The 18,566-nt window shown below is 44.6% G+C and overlaps 1 protein-coding gene across 2 annotated transcripts in view; it reads left to right on the forward strand.

The window, feature by feature from the left end:
- Window positions 1–8,613: 8,613 nt before the first annotated feature.
- Window positions 8,614–18,566, forward strand: part of AP1AR (adaptor related protein complex 1 associated regulatory protein) — a 35,969-nt gene continuing 26,016 nt past the window's right edge. Inside the window, exon 1 of one of the 2 annotated variants that reach the window (XM_054030070.1) lies at window positions 8,614–9,020. In XM_054030070.1, the coding sequence (XP_053886045.1) occupies window positions 8,944–9,020 (77 nt within the window). In that variant the 5' untranslated portion in view covers window positions 8,614–8,943. The remainder of the gene's footprint in view (window positions 9,021–18,566) is intronic. The other variant, XM_054030069.1, reaches the window with a different exon arrangement.

Below are 18,566 nucleotides of genomic sequence, written 5' to 3' on the forward strand. Positions count from 1 at the left end.
CTCAGCTCCAGCGATGGGGAGCTCTGCCGTGAGGATCTGCTGCTGACTGGAGGGGTCACCATGCCCTCAGTATTCGCCGGGCTCCTTCCACCCCTTCCCTAGCCATAGGTAGGACGGGTCTTGGGATGCCCTCAGCAGCAGTTTGACCCCTCTGAGCTGGGAAAGACATCCGTGCCTGCCCTGCATCTGCCAGGTTGCTTCCCTCAGAGACAGGGATCAGTTCATCCAAGCAATCCTCCTCCTCCAGCTGGGCAATCAGCTGTTCTTTGGTGAGCTTCCCAATGCGCAGCCCCCTCTACTTCCACAGCTTGACCAGGTCCCTCTTAAGGCGATGGTTATACATCTTCCCGCTGGCCCCAAGTTACGGTAGTTACTGTGGACTCGCAGGCCTGTGCTCTCAGCTCCTCGTGGTTTCCAGGAGGAACCCCTAGTGTGCCAGCCCTTCTTCAGGTCACTACCTCTCTCCCAGGGTCAAGCCACAGACTCCTCCGCCCCTGGAACTGCTTGCCGCAGCCCTCAGGGGGACTCCGTTAGTGCAACAGTCCTTCTTGCTGGTCACACACTCCCAGGGGTTAAGAGTAGCTTCTCCGCCCCCCAAAACTGCTCCTCCCTGAGCCTTCAGCCCACCTGGTCCTCGTCAATCTCCCTTCGTTTTACTGCTTCCCCAGTCACTTACTGGAGGAAGCGCCAGCCATGGGTGCAGCACATCCCACCACTGCCGCCAATTGTCACGGAGTGTGGGGGAGGGTGCATGAGGTTTATTAGACAACAGGAACATAGTCCAAAACAGAGCTTGTAGGTACAGACAACAGGACCCCTTCAGTCAGGTCCATCTTGGGCGGGGAGCTTGGACCCCAGCCCCGGGTCTTCCTCTGTTTCCTGAGCCAGTTCCAAACTGAAACCCCCTCCAGCAGTCTACTCCAGCCATTGTCCAGTTTCCCGAGCAGAAGGTGTCACCTGGCCCCAGCCCTCCCTGGGGCTTGGGTATCGTCTCTCAAGTGAAGTCACACCCTGATATCCCATCACCAATGCAGACAGTACCAATAAAACTCCCCCACAACATCCCAAGGTCAATCCTCTCCACTCCCGACTCAGTTCCAGCATGCAAATATTTACTTATAAAAGTGGATATTATTGTTACTGACCTTCTGGGAAGGACTAATGGACAGGCAGTGGACACTGAAGAGGTGGAGCCAATATTTCAAAGTCAATAAATAAATTACCTATCTGCTTGAGAAGTAAGTTTTAGTTTCCTGTCTAAGTGCTAGCTAACAGATCTTTTAGGACCAAACCTCAACATTTGCACAAAGTCTTATGCAAATCCAGAAACTACATATAATTGACCAATTTGCCATGCAAATAAATCTGCCTACAAATGTTGACAAATCATTTAAGGAGGTCTGTTAAACATTTGGCCCAGAGAATCTACAAGAAAGGTAGAAATGTAACAGTTGTTCCACTTATTTGCAGCAGATTGTAGCTTCTCTAATGTCCATGTTTAGCATATGTACGTGTGTCTTTATGATGACAGTTAAGGGACTGGATGAATCTGCTTTAAATTGCAAAATCTGTTAGAGGAATGGAAAGAAGGTGGTCGTGGACATAGTGGGACCCCTCAGCACGGCAACTCGGACAAGGACAAACTACATTCTGGGGGTGGTAGATTTCACTACTCCCTACCAAGAGGAGGTGGCGTTGTCATCTACCGAGGCAGAAGCTGTGGCAGACACACTGCTGACAGTTTTCAGCAGAGTGGGGTTCCCCAAGGAGGTCGTTACAGATGAAGTCTCCAATTTCATGTGAACTATGCTCCGATGCTAGTGGGAGAAGTGTGGGGTCCAGTGCACCTGGGCCTCAGTGTATTACCTTCAGTCCAACAGGTTGGTGAAGAAATTGAAGGGCACCCTAAAAATGATGCTAAAAACATTTATGAACCAGCACAGGACTGGGACAAGTCTTTACCCCACCTGCTATTTGCTTACCGGGAAGTGCTCCAGGAATCACCTCTGTTCTCTCCTTTCGAGTTTCTGGATGGGAGAAGAGTGAGGGGACCTCTGGACGTGTTGAGGGAGAAATGGGAGGGGAAAGCCTCCCGGCGTGGAAAATCAGAGGTGGAGTATGTATTGACTTTCTATGAAAACCTCGCCGAGCTCATGGACTGGGCCGGGGAGAATTTAGCCAGAGCCCAAGAGAAGCAAAATGTCTGGCACAACTGCTCAGCGACTGCACGCAACTATACTTCCGGGGACCAGGTGACAGTCCTCATTCCTGAAAGAAAGAGAATAAACTACAGGCTGCCTCCAAATGGCCCTTTAAGGTCATAAAGCAGCTGAATCAGAAACTATGTAGTGAAACTGTCTGCCTAAAGTGGGTTCACAGCCACTGGGTGAACCATGCCACTATGATGAAGCCATACTTTGGGAGAATCTGGCACAGAAAGGAGCAGGAAGATGACCAATTCATGGATCTATTTCCTGAGATGTTCCGCAACGGGAGGCCGGGGGGGGGCGGTCCCCGCCGATGGTCTGTTTCACATGTGGGCTGTGATAAATGAAGCACAGGGGCAGGGAGGTAGCTCCCTTTTATGGATGGACATCCAGCCTTCCAGTTAACTATAAAATCCTTCTCAGTAGCTGTTTGTTCTCCGAACTGGAGATGCAGACAGGGTAGCAGCTATACCGGACGTGGGCAAACTACAGACTGCAGGCCACATCCACTCAAGGGCTGGGCAGGACGGTCCCACTGAGGTCCCCACCAGGGAGGCTAGCCCCCTGTCCCCTCTCCCACAGTCTCATCTCGCTGTGCCGCCTCCTGGGCTGCAAGAGCCACCGGGCGTAATATATTAAATTTCTCCCCATAGGAACGTGCTACTTACCGAGCACCAGGACTGGCATCTGTAAGTAGTACCCCATAAGTGGCACATTCCTATGGGGAGAAAATTAATACACTACACTGACAGTTCAGCTGTCCCTCCCCCCACTGCCATGCGCTGCTCCTGCCTCTGCCTTGGAGTTCCTCCGGGGAGCCTCCTGCTTGCTGTGCAGGGGAAGGGGGAAGAGGAGGACTAATATCAGGATATCCCACTCCTCCTTACTTCTGCCCCCCACTTACTCCTTCTCCATATAGAGCAGGGGGGATACACAATAGGGCTCAGGATGGAGAGCTTGCCGCAGATGCTGTCTCAACTTACTGAGCTTTTTAAAGGCAATGTACTTAGAATGTGGTGTCAGCGTACTTAAAGGGGCAATGCACATCTCTCTCTCTCTCTCTCTCTCTCTCTTCCCCCCCCCCCCCCACAGGGTGTGTGTCTCTGGTCTGGTCTATACTACCCGCCTGAATCAGCGGGTAGAAATCGACCTCTCGGGGATCGATTTATCGCGTCCCATTGGGACGCGACAATCGAACCCCAAATCGGCGCTCTAACTCCACCAGCGGAGGTGATAGTAAGCGCCGCTGATGACAAGCGGCAGAAGTCGATTTTGCCGCCGTCCTCACAACGGGGTAAGTCGGCTGCAATACGTCGAATTCAGCTACACTATTCACGTAGCTGAATTTGCGTATCTTAAATCGACTCCCCGCTGTAGTGTAGATGTACCCTCTGTCTGCCATACTCTCTCCCCTCCCTCCATTCGCATCCTTTGATTGTCACATTTATGGCTGTATTATATGCCTCTTTATCACCAAAGGACAAACTCCTGCACCAATAGAGCACAATAGTAGCTGATCTCTGTAAACTATAACCATCGGCCTTTAGATACTATTCTGAGGCTTTCTTTTTTGACTATTTCAGACTGAAGGATTGAAGAAGCATTATACAAAAAAACACTTGTTCATTTGAAAGCTGTTCATCAGGCTCACTTGCCAGAAGAACATCCACAAACCATTTGAATGACCAAGTTCCTGCTTCAGATCACTAGCTGATACTATCCAAGCTGCTAATGTTATTGTGCTGTCTAGAATAATGGTAGACTTGTCTTGTCCACACTGTGCATGGAATGAAATTGGAGGATTTTTTCTAATCTTACCTGTAACTTGCTACTGGAATAGCTTGCAGTTTCTACATCTGAAGAAAGTAGGACTTCATATTTATGTAGTAACTTGGACAGGAGAAGAGTTTGTATATAAGATCTTTGTCTATCTCTTCTATCAGCTGATAAAATGCAGTGTCATAAGATGACTGTAGTGGTGCAGTGTAACTAGATGGCTTCCTTTTTAAGAGTTGTTATACTCAAGTAGGAAGAGGTATGTTCAGTTATAATCTGCATCCTAAGCAATCAAATCTTCCACAGATGTTCAGCATGTTATCTCCTCTTTGAGTGCTGCCTCCCTTAGATTGGTTGATCTCCAAATGTTTCTATTTTATGATGTTTCTTGTCTTGTGTGTGAGTTATTTCCCTCCCTCCCAACTTTTCCCCCCCACCCCCCCATGAAAACAATGCAAAAGGACCAAGCGCTGGACAATGTGCTTGCTCTAGTAGCTATGGAAGCAGGTGCATATGATGCTCTCTGATCAGATTGAGTCTGTTTTCTTTCCTGGACTCACTAAAAGTCTGAGATTTGCCAAATTCAACTTCCTTTTGTATTTTGTATAGTATTAGTAGCACATCATCTAAACCACAAAACTCATTCCATAGTCCCCAGTACAATGAATTGCTCCTGGCTGCTGCTGCCAGCATCACAAAATTCTGTCCAGCAGTGGTGGCTTTTGAAAACTTTGCATTCTTTTGATTTGCTTGACAAATATCTTTGTGGAGTGTCCTTGTGGTTTGATGTAAGCTTTAGGGGGCTTGTATCCTTCACGTTTTCATACACTATAGCTGCCAGGCAGAGGTTAATTCCCAAAATATATTCGCATTACCAGCACCCTTCACAAGTATATAGCCGCGTGCTAAATTCGATCTATATGTTAGTATCAAAATCACCATTTTTATTTAGGGAGCTCTTTGACTGGAGCCCAATATGAAGCTGTATATTGTCATTTCTAACACTAATATCATCCTGTTCATAACTGTCAGTGAATTAAAAAGCTACTTTCTGGAATATTTCAAAGGCTATTACTGCATGCATCAGTTATTACTGCATGCATAGGCAATTACAAATAAAACCTTCTACCAGGCAGGCTAGATGGTATGTACAAAAGCTTACAACTGGAGAAGCATTACATTGGAAATTCATGTATAACTATATTTACGTGTTATACAGTACAAACTATGGGCAGGTAATCTACTGCTTATGCTGCACTGCCTTCAGTGTGATACTGATTTGGTCAGCAATTTTCAGTTTAAAATATAGAAGTGATTTAGTTTTCTGAGATACTTTGACAATTAAAAATATGCCATGTGAAAGCGTTCCATGTTAGTACATGGCAAAATGTTGACATTTTGCCATTTTTGCTACTTGCTAAACAGCTTAACCACTTCTGGGGGGAAAACTTGCTCAAGCAAAACCAATAAAATTATTTTAATACATTGCGGTTCGATAGCTTTGACCCATGCATACCACAATAAGATGTTGACATTAACTCAAACAGTAAAACTGTAGTCATAATCATGTTGCAATGTTTCTGGAACTTTGCAAAAAGTGACATTTTCTCATTTCGGGTACATTATTTCACCTTGCCTACAGGTTTATGGCACCCCTTGATAGTGCCATGTCATACTTTATCTAAATGTAAATAAAATGAGCTTTCAAATTGTATATGAAACATTAAACTCCAAAATTATGGCCCTTTTTGAAGAATTGCCACACACTTAAATGCGGTGTTGCTGCACTGTATCCTGTAGGGCTTGTCAGTGTTGTAGTAAGCTGGTTTCCTTTGTTCCTCTCTGACAGATGCCAAAGCATCACGATAGACTGCTGCTGTTTCCCCGGGAGAGATTTTACCTGTGAAAAATCAGGATCAGGGGAAGTATAGTTATGTATATAAGACAAAGCCCCTAGTAGTGGGTCATCTGGTCACCCTAGCAGTATCTAGATGACTAACAGCCAGTTTGAGTCAAATCTGGGAAAGATATATAGGTGTACTATTGGGAAGGAGAAAGCATGCTGGAGAAATAACATGCATCATAGCCTCATAGCAAAGAAGCCATAATCAGAATTGAGTCCCCATCATGCAAAGTGCTGCACGAATACATAAGAAACTAGGTCCTTGACCTAGAGGGTGACAAACATATACACCTATCTTAATTTTGGTTTTGTAATTATATAATTAATGGCATTTGCCCACCAGTGCTCGAAGTAGCATATAGCCTTGGGTAGTGTTGGATTCTTCAATTCTCTTAAATGCTTATTTTCAACATCAGCACGCTTGCTTTCTTTCAGCTTCACCTAGCAAGAGAACAGCACCCTGTGCAGCAGTGCTTTAGTCATAATGACCCAGCCCGTTACCTCCAGGCTGAACTACTCCTCTACCTGAGATTAAAACCTAAGACCACACAAAAACTGCAGCTTGTCTACCACAGAGAAGTCAGCCTGCTAAATCCAAAGAAAGCACTGGTACTCTGCACCCTGTGTTGGATTCTCTTCCAGGTTTGGATCAATTCCTAGGCAGAGGTCCTGATCTGTGAAGCATTCAATAGGTAAGGCCTGTGCCACCAGAGAGACTCCCTCTCCTTCATTTGCCCTCCCTACTCCACGCCACACACATTTATCTGCAATTGACTGGCACAGTATAGCTGAGGCTTCATCTTGAAACCCAGGCACTCTCAGGGGAATGCTTTAGACTAGGATTACCAACCACTGGTGATTAGGATGATCCTAAATGTTGTGAACACTCCTGTGATGTTATGAGTGTAATGTAGTATTTCATTGGAAGGTGACAGGGCCAGAAAGAGTTAGTTAACTCATCAACTGACCTGACCCATGGGTGAACTTTAGAGACTGGCTAGGAAGATAGGTAAATAGGTAGAGCTTTGAAATGCAAGTCTGCATTGTTAGAGATCTCAAGGGTAGATATTTGTTCGGGTCTTGAGATGTAAGCAAACAAGTCTTGTCTATTGCTATAGTTTTAATTCAAAGATCAAAAAAGAAATATTAACATTTGTGGTGATATTGAGTGAAATAGTATTATTGTCTATATGTCTCTTTTGAAGGTTGTGGTAACCTGGATCTGAACTGCTTAATGGATAAATTACCCTGTGCTAATTGCCAGGATGTTTGGAAGGAGAATTAAGCCTATTGTTTTCTCAGGCCACAAGGCTGCTGGGAATGTATAAGAACCCTGGGAACACGATCCTACTTGATCTCAGATCTGCTCTGGGTTTCAAGAAGGGGAAACCTTAAGCCACAAGGATTGAGATCCCCAGTCGTTGACTGGAGCCACCCTGAATATGGACATTGGACTATAACCTATGAACTATTTCTAAAAGGACTTTTGGCAACAACAAGCTCACCTCTATCTAGCTGTACGTCAAAAATTGAATTAAAGTCTGTATGTATATTAATCTTTTAACCAACACTTTTTTCTTTAATTTTTAGTTTAGCTAATAAAAATTGGCTATAGCATGTATTTTGGGTAAGATCCAAGTTATAATTGAACCTGGGTAGGTGACTGTTCCTTTGGGATTGGAAGAACCTTTTCTTTTATATAAGATTTTCAGTAATCATCATCATATCTGACAAGTGTATCTGAACGGAGGCCTCAGGCTGGGTACTTTAAGGGAACTGCACTGTTCGGACTTCTGAGTAACCAGTAAGGTACTATAGAAACTGTTTTCTGCTGGCTTGGTAAATTTAAGTATTAGAATAACCACCAGCTTCTGGGGTTTGTCTGCCCTGTTGTGTTTGCAGTTCACCCTAATTGAGTAACCTCAACTGGCTCCCATGGGCAGCACCGTCACAACCTCTTATGTAAGAAACATTCCATATTTGATGGCTGCTGTCCTATGACCTTTATCCAACTTGGAGTTGCAGCAATGGAACAACGTAAAAGTTCATTCACTGTGTGATTTTTTTGTACTATGAATAAAGCATCCAGTGTATGGTCTCTTTAAAGATGCGTTTTTCATAGTGGCTCTTTATTTCCTTGAAACCTAGGAAGGTCACCTTGCATCTCCCACAATATGGTGTTTGAGATTCTCCTCTTTTTTTTTTTTTTTCTCTCTATTTCAAGAGGGTTCTTGTCGTTAGCCTCAGAGAGAAAAAGCTTGAAACCATGAGCTCAGCAAACCTGAAGGAAGGCCAATTTTTTTTAAGTCTCATGGTGTCTTTAGACCTTTCTCCTGCCTTTTGGGGACCTGACTCAAGAGTTGTTGAAGGCTTGTGGTAGGGCTGCCAGTTTTGGTTGGCTGTATCCTGGAGGTTTCATTACATGATGCAATCTCTAATTAAAGATTCATCTTTAATTCCTGGAGATTCCATGACAATCCTGGAGAGCTACTAACCTGAGCTTAGGGGCACAGTGCTGCCTCAGGAAGGGAGATGGGGAAAGAGCCTGAGAGGGTCTAAGGGACTGGGACGGGGGATTAGGAGGGGAGCAGGGTGGGAGAGTCCCTGGGCATGGATCCAGGCAGGAGGAGAGTTAAAGGGGCTGGGCAGGCGCTAGGGGAAAGCCTTGCCTAGGATGAGGCGAGGGGAGGAGCAGGTGGGGGCGTAGGGAACAGGCTTTCCCTACTACGCATGCTCGCACCTGTCACCTCCTCCCGCCGTGGGTCGCATGCGGCACTCAGCGGCCGGGTGCACCAGGCAGCTGCTCGGGCTGCGCGCCGGGGGAGCGGTAGCTGGAGCTGCGGGGCCATGAGGCTGGCGGAGGGGAGCTTCGGCCGGGCGCTCCTTCCCCCTCCGCAGCGAGCGTAGCCGCCTGTTTGGGCAGAGCCGGGTCCCCGCCATTGATGCCGCTGCCGTTGGGCGGCGGTGGCGCGCGCCGCAGAGGGGCCGTTTGATTCCGGGCTGGTAACGGCCGGTGCCCGGGGTCGGGCCGAGGCCTGGGGCTGCCCCCAGTATGCGATGGGGAACTGCTGGGCGCAGTGGTGCTGCGGCCTTTTCTTGCGGAGAGAAGCGGGGCGGATCCAGCGAGGCGGAGGGTAAGGCGGAAGGAGCAGCCCCCTGGGGCGGGGAGGCGCCGGCCCGGGCTGGCTCCGCCCTGCGCCGGGTGGGATGGGGGAGGACTCGGCCGGGTCTCGCGCGGTCGTTACCCCGCACTCCCACCCCCGGATCCCGGCGGGGTGGAAGGGCCTGGCAGCGGCACGGCGGCTTCCCAGCCGGGGGGGGGCTGGGCGGGCTGGTCTGTCTGTTCTTTCCCTGAGATGGGGGTGGGCCGGGGGTAAATGTGCCGCTGGCAGGGCAGGAAGCGGGGCCTGGCACGGGCGGGGGCGGGGCTGGCTCGGGATCGGGCCCGGCGGGGTGTACCTGGGAAGGGTAGATGGAGGCGGCGGGTGGGGAAGGGGGTTTGGCGAGGTGCCAGGTGGCGCTGTGGCCTGGAGGAAGCTCTGGGAGGTGATTCCCCCCCCCCCCCCCATGCCTCGGGCCTCCAGCCTGGACAGAATCCAGTGAGTGAAACCATTTCTTATGGCCAGCACCTGTCATACCTAGGGTGCTCAAACTCACCTAACTTGTGTGAGCCTCGGTTCTCGCTTGTTGGAGCTGGCGAGTTCCCCCTTCCTCTAAAGAGGTAATGGGAGAACTTGACACTCACAGTTTCAACTTGAGGTCTTAGCAAAACCTTGTGGAAGACTCAAGGGGCTTGTCTACATTTGAAATGCTGCAGCTGTGCCGCTGTAGCTTCATTGTAGATGTTACCTACACCAAGGGGGGGCTTCTCCCATCGGTGTAGGTAATAGAAGAATTCTTCCATCAACCTAGCGCAGTCTACGCAGGGCCTTAGATCAGTTTAACTGTGCCACTCAGGGGTGTGTATTCTTCATGCCCTTGAGCGTAGGTTGCTTGATCTTATTTTCTAATGTAAATTAGCCCTAGGACTCTAATGCTACTTAGGAAATTATATTGAAAACTTGCTGCTGGGAGTTGGTGCCTTCTGGTACTTTCACAAGGTAAATCCTTTGTTCTCCAACAGTAATTATGACTTCAGGAATAAAAGTAATCTCTGGTAAAGGTAATTTAGCAGTGTCCAGAGAGGGTGTAAATTTAGAATTCTGACGTATAGTTTGATTCTGACCAGCAGGAAGGAACTGGTTGTGAATCTGGTAAGGTAGTTTGGGTAAAAGTGATCATGAATTGATAGATTTCCTGATTCAAAGGCAATTAAGGAGAGAGCAGCAAAATAAGGTCAGTGGACTTCAAAAAGGCAGACTTTAACAAACTCAAAGACCTGCTAGGTAAGATCCCATGGGAAGAAAATCTCAGGTGATAAAGGAGTTTAGGAGGGCTGTAAGTTTCCCCAGGAAACAGTATTAAAGGCACAACAACTGCAAACTATCCCAGTGTGAATGAAAGATCCACATTGGCTTTTTACTATTTTTCATATCAGGAGCTCTTTAATGGACTGAAAATCAAAAAGGAATCTTTTATAAGAAATAGAACTATGGATGAATTGCGAAGGAGACCTATAAAAGAATAGCACAAGCATCTAGGAACAAAAAAAAAAAAAGGCCAAGACACAATATGGCCTTGTCTACACTGGCAAGTTTCTGTGCAGTAAAGCAGCTTTCTGCAGTGTAACTCCTGACGTGTATACATTGCCAGGCCACTTAGTGCTCAGAAACGCCTCAGTTGCAGCGGTGCAAAAAAACCACCCCAATGAGAATCATAAACCTTAAAACCCAGAGGCTTCAGCTAGGGTGACCAGATGTCCCATTTTTATAGGGACAGTCCCGATTTTTGGATCTCTTTCTTATATAGGCTCCTATTACCCCCCCACCCCCATCCCAATTTTTCACACTTGCTGTCTGGTCACCCTAGCTCTAGTGCTGTATTGGCAGTGTAAACACATTACAGTGCAGAAAGCAATCAGTTGGCCTCCGGAAGTGTCCCATAATCCCTAAAGTGGCTGCTCTGCTCATTGTTTGAACTTGGCTGCACCAAGCTCCCTTTCTGACAGCCATGGCATGCTGTGCTGATCTGCTCTGGGACACAAAGCAAACTATTAATGTTGAACACAGAGGGGTGTGTGTGTGAGAGAGAGAGAGAGATTGCTGTGCAGAGAGCTGGAGAGGGAGGCAGGGGGCTGATGTTGGGGTTTCTCCCGCCTCAGGACTGGTTGCTTCCTTCCGCTGTCTGAATTTACAAGACGGCATGTTGACACACTCTCTGTCCCGCAAAACACACCCTCTTCTTCCCTCTCTTCCCCCACCCACCCCCCATACACACACTTACTTCCTGGCACACACACTTCCCTCCCTCCTCCCGTCAGTTGAAAAGCAGCTAGCAATGTAGCAGGAGGCCCATGGAACAATGGGATTGGGAAACATGCATCATGTGATGCTGTGCCTGCTCCATGAGGCATTGAAAACCCTTCCCAAAGCACCCTGAGGCCAGTTGCACAGTGGGATAGCTACCATAGTGCACTGCTCTCTTTGCGGTTGCAAGAGATGCTAATGTGGATGCACTCCACCATCACAAGGAACCCAGTGTGGACACTCCAACAGCAGTTTAATTCCAGCGCTTTAATAAAAGTGGTATAATTAGTTGCGCAGAAACTTGCCAGTACTGAACCCAGGACTAACCCCTACGGAGCCCCACTAGATACATCCTCCCACTCCTGGGTTCAGTACTGGTCAATATTTTCATCAATGACTTGAATAATGGAGGGGAGAGCATGCTTATAAAATTTGCAGATGACACCAAGTTTGGAGGTGTTGCAAGCACTTCAGAGGACAGGATTAGGATTCAAAATGACCTTGACACATTGGAGACTTGATCTGAATTAAACCAGGTGAAATTTAGTAAAGACAAGTGCAAAGTGTTATACTTAGGAAGGACAAATAAAATGCGTAACTATGAAATGAATAACTGGCTAGATGGTAGTACTGCCAAAAAGGATCTAGAAGGATTGTAGTGGATCACAAATTGAATGAGTCAGCAGTGTGATGCAGTTGTGGAAAAAGCTAATATCATTTTGGGGCATGTTAACAAGTGTTGTATGTTACCCATGAAAGTAATTGTCTCACTGTACTTTGCACTGGTGAGGCCTCAACTGGAGTACTGTGCCCAGTTCTGGGGTGCCACACTTTAAGAAAGATACGAATAAATTGGAGAGAGTTCAAAGAAGAGTAACAAAAATGCTAAAGGTTTAGAAAACCTGACCTATGAGGAAAGGTTTAAAAAGAAAAAAACAAAAAAAACTAGACATGTTTAGTCTTGAGAAAAGATGACTGAAGGAGGGGACCTGATAAGTCTTCAAATATGTTAAGGGCTGTGATAAAGAGCACAGTAATCATTGTTTTCCATGGCCACTGGAAATATTAGGGAGATTTAGATTAGATATTAAGAAAAATGTTCAACTATAAGAATAGTTAAGGATTGGAATAGGCTTCCAAGGGAGGTTGTGGAATCCCCATCCTTGGATTTTTTTAAGAACGGGTTGGACATGCACACATGTGCATGCGTGCGCACACTCCCCCTAGCTTTAAACTGACTTGGAGTTTAGCTTGATCAAAAGTTAAAACATTTCATGCTTTTATCAACATTCTGAACAACTGTGGCTTTTGAGTGATGAAATCCCCCCCACACACAAATTCTGCTATGCTTGTATTTAGAAAAAAGTTTATAAGTTAATAAACTGACCAAATTTGTGTTCTTTTTGGGGTCTTGATATCTGCAATGTAAGCCAAATATGAATGAATTAGCATCTGTAAAAATCTAAGCGTAGTCTTTGGGGAAGGTCTTTAATATATTTTTATAGATATTTAATAAATATTTGCCTTTAGTATATGCTGAACAAATATTTTGCCCAAAGATTAAAAATAATCACCTCGCTGCTGATAGCCAACACGAAAGCTTTCAGTCTAGAAAGATTTATTTTTTCCAATAAGTTATGAGCAACTGAGAAAGGGAAAGTTAGACGTTAGAAAGTTGTGAATCTGGTAGATGTTTCATAGAACTGTGGGAGGGGGGAGAGAATATTATGGTATTAGTAATGCGAGAAGCCTAGGTAATAAAATGGAGGAATTGGAGCTCTTGGTCCGAGAATTGAAACCGGATATCGTAGGAATAACTGAAACGTGGTGGAATGGCAGTCACGACTGGAATGCAGGTATGGAGGGGTATGTGCTGTTTAGGAAAGACCGGGATAACGGTAAAGGTGGGGGGGTGGCATTGTATGTCAATAGTGAAATAAGCTGTAAAGAAATAATAGTGGATGGAATAGAAAACACGGAGTCCGTCTGGGCGATACTCAAGCTGGGTAAAAGGACTACTAGAGCCTCTCCGGGGATAGTGCTTGGGGTGTGCTATAGACCGCCGGGATCGACCCAGGATATGGATAAGGAACTATTTAATGTATTAAGGGAAGTAAATACTAATAGAAACTGTGTAATTATGGGGGACTTTAACTTCCCGGATATAGATTGGGGAACAAACGCTAGTAGCAATAATAGGGCTCAGATGTTCCTAGATGTGCTTGCGGATCAATTCCTTTATCAAGTGGTAGCTGAGCCGACGAGGGGGGAGGCCATTTTAGATTTGATTCTGGTAAGTAGTGAGGACCTTGTTGAGGAAGTGGTAGTGGGGGACAACTTGGGCTCCAGTGATCATGAGCTAATTCGGTTTAAACTAAATGGAAGGAGTACCAGAATTAAGTCAAAGACTAGGGTTTATAATTTTAAAAAGGCCAATTTTAACAAATTAAGGGGACTGGTAGGGGAAGTGGATTGGGCAAACGTATTAAGGGATCTAAAGGCAGAAGAAGCCTGGGATTACTTTAAGTTAAAGATGCATGAGCTGTCAGAGGCCTGTATCCCCAAAAAGGGAAAAAGATTACTAAGCAAGAGATTTAGACCGAGCTGGATGAGCGACCGACTGAAAGGGGCGATTAGGAAAAAACAGAAAGCGTACAAAGAGTGGAAGAGGGGAGGGATAAGTAAGGAAACTTACCTTAGTGAAGTCAGAGAATGTAGAGAGAGAGTGAGAAAGGCCATGTAGAGTTGGACTTAGCAAGGGGAATTAAAAGCAATAGCAAGAGGTTTTACAGCCATATAAATAGGAAGAAAGCAAAGGAAGAAGAAGTGGGACCGCTGAAGACTATAGCCGGAGAGGAGATTAAAGATAATCTAGGCATGGCGCAATATCTCAATGAATATTTTGCATCGGTGTTTAATGAGGCCAATGAAGGTATTAGGGATACTAGCATCGTTACAGAGGGGCATACAGGATGGGGGATTACCGCATCCGAGGTAGAAACAAAACTAGAACACCTTAATGTGACTAAGTGGACCGGCGATCTTCATCCGAGAATATTGAAGGAATTGGCGCGGGAAATAGGCCCATTAGCAATTATATTTAATGAATCTGTAAACTCGGGGGTGGTCCCGTTAGACTGGAGAATAGCCAATGTGGTTCCTATTTTCAAGAAAGGGGAAAAAAGTGACCCAGGTAACTATAGGCCTGTTAGTTTAACATCAGTAGTGTGCAAGGTGCTGGAGAAAATTCTGAAAGAGAAACTAGTTGAGGACCTTGAGGTTAATGGCAAATGCGATAAATTACAGCATGGTTTTACGAAGGGCAGATCGTGCCAAATGAATCTGATCTCCTTCTTTGAGAAAGTAACGGACTTATTAGATAAGGGAAATGCGGTGGACCTAATATACCTGGATTTCAGTAAAGCGTTTGATACAGTACCCATGAGGAATTATTGGTTAAAATGAAAAACATGGGGATCGAAATGAAAATCCAGAGGTGGATAAGGAATTGGTTAATGGGGAGAATGCAGCGGGTCGTATTAAAGGGTGAATTGTCGGGCTGGAGGGAGGTTACTAGTGGAGTGCCTCAAGGTTCAGTTTTGGGACCCATTTTATTTAATCTATTTATAACTGACCTCGGGACCGATTGCAAGAGTGGGCTGATAAAGTTTGCGGATGATACGAAGGTGGGAGGAGTTGCAAACTCGGAGGAGGACAGGGATATTCTGCAGGGAGACTTGAATGAGCTTGTGAATTGGAGTATCAGAAATAGGATGAAATTTAATAGTGAAAAGTGTAAGGTGATGCACTTGGGGATGAATAATAACAATTTTAGTTACAAGATGGGGACGCATTGGTTAGAAGTAACGGAAGAGGAGAAGGACCTAGGGGTCCTTGTGGACCGCAGGATGACTATGAGTCGACAATGTGACGTGGCGGTGAAAAAAGCCAATGCGGTCTTGGTGTATTAGGCGAGGTATATCTAGTAGGGATAGGGAGGTCCTGCTTCCGTTGTATAAGGCGCTGGTGAGACCTCATTTGGAGTACTGTGTGCAGTTCTGGTCTCCCATGTTTAAAAAAGATGAACTCAAACTGGAACGGGTGCAGAGAAGGGCGACTAAGATGATCAGAGGAATGGAAAACCTGTCGTATGAAAAGAGACTAGAGGAGCTTGGGTTGTTTAGTCTGACAAAGCGAAGGCTGAGGGGGGATATGATTGCTATCTTCAAATATATCAGAGGGGTTAATACAAGGGAGGGAGAGGAATTATTCCAGCTTAGTACTAATGTGGACACGAGAACGAATGGATATAAACTGGCCGTGGGGAAGTTCAGGCTTGAAATTAGACGAAGGTTTCTGACCGTCAGAGGGGTGAAATATTGGAACGGCCTTCCGAGGGAAACGGTGGGGGCGACGGACCTGTCTGGTTTTAAGATTAAGTTGGATAAGTTTATGGAGGGAATGGTTTAATGGTAAAACATAGTAGCCAAGGAAGACCAAGCAATGGTACATGAATAGCATAATGGCCAACAAGGGTCAGGCTAGAGACTCTTGCCTATATGCTCGGGGTATTACTGATCGCCATATTTGGGGTCGGGAAGGAATTTTCCTCCAGGGTAGATTGGCTGAGCCTCTGGAGGTTTTTCGCCTTCCTCCGCAGCATGGGGCAGGGATCACTAGCAGGAGGGTCTCAGCCGATTGAAGTCACTAAAACACAGGATTGGGGACTTCAACGGCAAAGTCCAGGGAAGGGTCTTGCGGCCTGCATCATGCAGGGGGTCAGACCAGATGATCATAATGGTCCCTTCTGACCTTAAAGTCTATGAGTCTATGAGTTGAGAGAGTTCAGGAATTCTGAAGACCTCTGTAGTAAATGCTGTGTAAAGTGAATTTTACTGATAAAATTGGCAGAAATCCCAGGTTCCAAACCATACTGTTAATGAACACAGATCCATACTTATGGGATCTGATGCTGCTCCCATTGAAGGTAATGGTAATCACTTATGGAAGAAGGTTCAGCCTCTCTGAGGAAATTAGTGCTTCACCTTCATTGTTGTATGCAGTGGAAGTCTCAAACTATAAAATTGGAGAGATCTCTTGTAAATGCTCAGGCTAAGAATTCTTTACTGTTTATTTTGCATTTTAGTGCATTTATATATGAGGCTTGCAAAGCACTTCACAAACACTAATCTAAATTGAATTTATCTTTGTATGAAATTGCAGAGACTATTTTAAAATTGCTTTTTAGCAAAGTGTTTGCTATATGAATTACTGTAGTAATTGAGTTCTCAGTGGGAACAACAAGAAAGGTTGCCTAAGCTGCCTGCTAAGCTACAGAATTTGGTCCGTTTTAAAATTATCATTTTTAATTGTGCCCTGAAACAAATTTCTGTTAATATTGCTCTTCAAATAAAACTTAATGTCTCTGGCCTCCAGCCGTATTAAAAAGTAGGTCAGGTCTAGTTTGTCCCTGTCCTCAATCATAAGCTTTTTCTCTTTGCTCCTAGAGAGATCACATCATTCATAAAAGGCAGCTGTGGGGAATAAATATAATTGGAGCTCCTGGCATTTTCTTTTTTGTTATAATTTGCCTAATAAGATTAAAGCATAAACATTTATATCACATAAGTAAAACAAAATCAATTTAAATTTTTTTGAATAACTTTCTATATGTCCATGTTCTTGCATATCTAATTTTATTAACAAGATTTTAATATAACACACCCCCCCCAACTACTTAAACAGGGTTGTATTTAGCTTATTTACTCCTTCCATGGAGGTGTAAATGTGAACCCTGTATGTCTCTTTTTCCCATACAATATTTTGTCATTCTTCTCTAGATATATCAACTTTAAAGGTTTAATTGGCTAACCTGTAATGTCCAAAAGGTCATGATTTTGTATGAGTTGCAAGAGATGGAGAAGTGAAGCAAAACTGTAGCCTTTTCTCTTAAAAGTTCTTTCAAGAAAATAATCAAATGTATCAGTATTTAAATATAGAATATCAGAACATAATATACATATGCATACTAATGATGTACTAATGAGACAAATGGTAAGGGGTGACGAAAGCAATATTTTCCCCACTCCTTCCGTGTTCACTCTGGGCCCTACCCTGAGAGGTGCCCAGTACCCTCATGTCATCTATAACCTTAGTGGGATTTCAGGGCACTGAGTTCCTCAAAGGCCCACACTTATCATTTCTGTACATAAGAGGGAACAACAGAGTCAAGTGACACAAGATGCCTCTTCTGTTGCTTTTTATCCATCCCTTTAGACAATTATTCAGTTTAAAACAGAAGGTATGCATTCTGGAGACCATTTTTAAACTTGATGCTATTGTGAGCTGAAAACGAAAGCAACATGGGGAAGCAATTTAAATGGCTTGGGGGTTTTTTGTTTTGTTTGTTTTTACAAAAAAAAATCATTAATTTAAATCTGAGGCTTTTTAAAACTCATTTGGAAATTTATGCTATTGCAACTTTAGATTAAAACTTAACAAACTAAATAATAACGGAATCATAAATGCAGTTTTTAAAATGCCACTACGGGTAGGGTATATTTATTGAATTTTGCAACGTTGGTATTGGCAGAAATCAAAATTGAAAATTAAGGCCCTGATTCTGGAAACATTTCAGATACATAACTATGCTTATGAATAGTCCCACTGACATCAGTCAGCCTGCTTTTGCTTAATGTTAAGCTTGTGCCTGAGTGTTTTTAGCATCAGGGCAAAAATTGTATTTTTATTTAAAAAAAAAAAAGAAAAGAAACTTTTAGTGGCATAAAAGCTTTTACTTCAAAACAAAATTGCTTTCATTTTATAATGTTAAACTTAATGTGAACTTTTTTAAAAACAGTCTGAAATTTTCAAAAACAGGAGGCTAAAGTTAGGCACATAAGGATTTTCATTGTCACTGAAGTAACTTAGGGCCCATTGATTTCTAACTGCAAACCCGATGAAGGCATGTAACCTAAATAATTTGTTTTTCTTCAATATTCTGCCTTCAGTGTAGTCAACATGACAGTTATGTTGCTGATACTTGCCTGAGGAATCTGCCTCTCAAGAGTGGAGTTATATGGCTATGTGGAGTTCTGGGCTTCAGCATATTGTCTGTTCTTTCCAACCCAGTTACATGAGTCAAGGAACTGGGCTTTATTTGGGCCCTCCTATACTTGTTGCAGTCCATTGGGCTTGCTGTAACATACCCTGTTTCCCCGAAAATAAGACATCCTCCGAAAATAAGGCCTACTTACAGTTTTGCCTCTCGTTGTA

Source organism: Malaclemys terrapin, chromosome 5 (genome assembly GCF_027887155.1).
Source record: "Malaclemys terrapin pileata isolate rMalTer1 chromosome 5, rMalTer1.hap1, whole genome shotgun sequence".
Classification (NCBI taxonomy): Eukaryota; Metazoa; Chordata; order Testudines; family Emydidae; genus Malaclemys; species Malaclemys terrapin.